The sequence below is a fragment of the Penaeus monodon genome, chromosome 8 (genome assembly GCF_015228065.2).
Source record: "Penaeus monodon isolate SGIC_2016 chromosome 8, NSTDA_Pmon_1, whole genome shotgun sequence".
Taxonomy (NCBI): Eukaryota; Metazoa; Arthropoda; class Malacostraca; order Decapoda; family Penaeidae; genus Penaeus; species Penaeus monodon.
The window spans coordinates 38,674,902-38,677,401 of NC_051393.1; the positions used below are offsets into that span (position 1 = coordinate 38,674,902).

The 2,500-nt window shown below is 33.1% G+C and overlaps 1 protein-coding gene across 1 annotated transcript in view; it reads right to left on the reverse strand.

Annotated features, from left to right (window-relative positions):
- The window catches only part of LOC119575963 (nicalin-like), a 14,161-nt gene that overhangs the window by 3,193 nt on the left and 8,468 nt on the right, over window positions 1-2,500 (reverse strand). The window contains exons 7-9 of the mRNA XM_037923496.1: window positions 2,315-2,479; window positions 2,039-2,182; window positions 136-285 (exon numbers count right to left, since the gene is read on the reverse strand). Of these exons, the coding sequence (XP_037779424.1) occupies window positions 136-285; window positions 2,039-2,182; window positions 2,315-2,479 (459 nt within the window). The remainder of the gene's footprint in view (window positions 1-135; window positions 286-2,038; window positions 2,183-2,314; window positions 2,480-2,500) is intronic.

The following is a 2,500-nucleotide window of genomic DNA, read 5'->3' on the forward strand; positions in this document are numbered from 1 at the left end:
GACTAATCACTATCTGAAATCAAATTTTTCATCTGTGCCTCAACCAAGAATCATGACTAATCTGTTATCTTTCTAAGTAATCATTACTAAATAATATTTTCAACAAAGACAAGATGGTACTAGAAACTGACTTACCAAACCCTCTGAAAATATTTCATCAACTGATGTGTTATAAATGTGTTGAAGAAGAGAAGTTGCAATCACAGCTGTGTTGCGAGTAAGGGCATCTACATCAATACTGTCTGGCGTGTCAAGGATGCTCCCCCGTTCACCAGTTTTTGGATGCTGGAAGTATAATTGTATGATCAAATCTTTCATTGATAAATTTACATTACTTGAAAATCACTAGAATTGCTAATGACAATAAGAAGCTTTAAATATTTACAGAAAAGTTTTCACTAATATAAAATGTAATAAGAAACAGGTACAAATGAGCGATGAAAAAAGTTGAGCACTGAAAGTATCTCTATGTCTCACTCTTTCTGTCCAAATATGTAGATATCATGTTCATCAGAGATCAAACAATACTGAAACTAATGGTCATATGCTTAACCTTGATTTGCGGCATTAAATATTTGTGTTCTTGGTACACTCCAGGTATCACCTTTTTATGATGGGCTTAAACAAAATTTCTGATGTCACACGCTGATTAAGAATGGTCAATGCTGGCAGCCTGAACAGATGAAATGACTCCTATACTTTAATCATTAAAATACATATATTTGAATGGTCATTATGTACTGTAGTATGTTTAAATCATTTAACCATACACAAGCACCCCAACTATTCATTTTGGCCGTCTTTAAGCAGGGATGTTATGTTGCCCAATCTATGCAAATTCCAAATGAGTTGCCACCTTCACTTTACCCTAAAAATGCTTTTTCATAGTCACTGATGTATTGGAACACATTTAAGGCTGCATTCCTAATTCTTACTGAGGAATGTATTTAACCATTTTCTGTATCACCAAAATTTCTAAAACAGAATGCTCATCATATTAATTACAATTCCCAATATAATACAATATATATTTCTTGTCTAGCTTAGAGGTAAAAAATACTCAGTCTGTGTAACACCACAAACTACAAACAAAAATTTTCTTCAGAAAATATTACTGTGACATCCTATTGGTGTAATTTTTCACAATGTTCCAAAAATTTTGTTTGAAAACCTTATATTTTTCTCAACATTCTTTAGCTCAACAGTTTCCATTAGTCTAGTTACCCTAATTAACAACACAGTAATCATTATAATTATGTATGACTTCACTAAAGTGAATGAGGTGCAGAAATACTTTTACCTTTTTCTGTTCCATAATTTTGATTTGTTTACTGTCAACATTTTATTTAATTTTTGTTCTGCCCGTTTGGTACACACAATGCAGCATTTTCATATTCAGGTCTGTGTATTCCATGGAACAAAAGACAAAAGTCTTTTACCAGACAAGTTTTTCACTGTCTATTAGAGATTTCGTAGTTGCTTTTTCCCCATCCTGTTAACATACATAACTATCAACGTTCCCCTTCATTTAAGGAATGAATTAAGCAATCACCTTTACTAAGAAAACAGTGATGAAAATCTTGATTAATAAGATTCTGGAAGCACCATGCAAAAGCTGTAACCATTTAGCTAAATTGAAAATTACTTTCTTGACTTATGCACAAATTATTTCCGTGGCTTAAACAAGTCAATAAATACAACCACTACAGACACAGTTCTTAAACAAAAGATTATGGTTTGGACACTGTGGGTGCATTTGCATGTAATCAAAAAAATCTATAATCCTCTTCAGTTTGACATCGTTAATTATTCTCTTTATACCTGTTTTGTTTTTATATTTAAAGCCCCTTTTTGCAGTAACATATTGTTTTTTATAAAATCAAAAACAATGACCACAATAATTTGAGATTTCTGCTTACATGTATTGCTCATCTAAAGTATAATAGGTTAACAGTCACAGGACATAAGGTCAGGAAGTTATTAACTAGACAATCTAGAAAATAAAAAAATGACACTCCACATTTACTTTATGACTTACTGGCAGCCTAGAAACAGTGAAAGCAGGCAATCTACGCATGCTGTACTTCTCATGCTCCCAGGCTTGAGTATCTTCCTGGAGGTTGATTTTCCTGTGGATCATTTCCACCTTAATACCTGATTTTGAGCCAATTTCTTCAAGACCCTGTAAATATTTAAATAATCATCAATCCATCTCAATTTCTGCAGGATTTCATTAATCATCAAATGACTATTTAGTATCACATCAAATTATACATATATTTAAAATATACCTCTGCAATCTGTTCCTGCTTACCTGGAAGAAAATATGTGCCGGAGAGTTATCCTTTGGTTTCTTGGAAACATGCATCCTAATGGTGTCTCCTGCACCAAGTGAATCAAGACACATAGTGTAATGCGTTTCAGAGAGGAGAGGGGAGTCGGAGGCATCTAAGTGATCTTCTAGGAATCTCTTTGAGCCCTGCAAAAAAAGTATATAAGT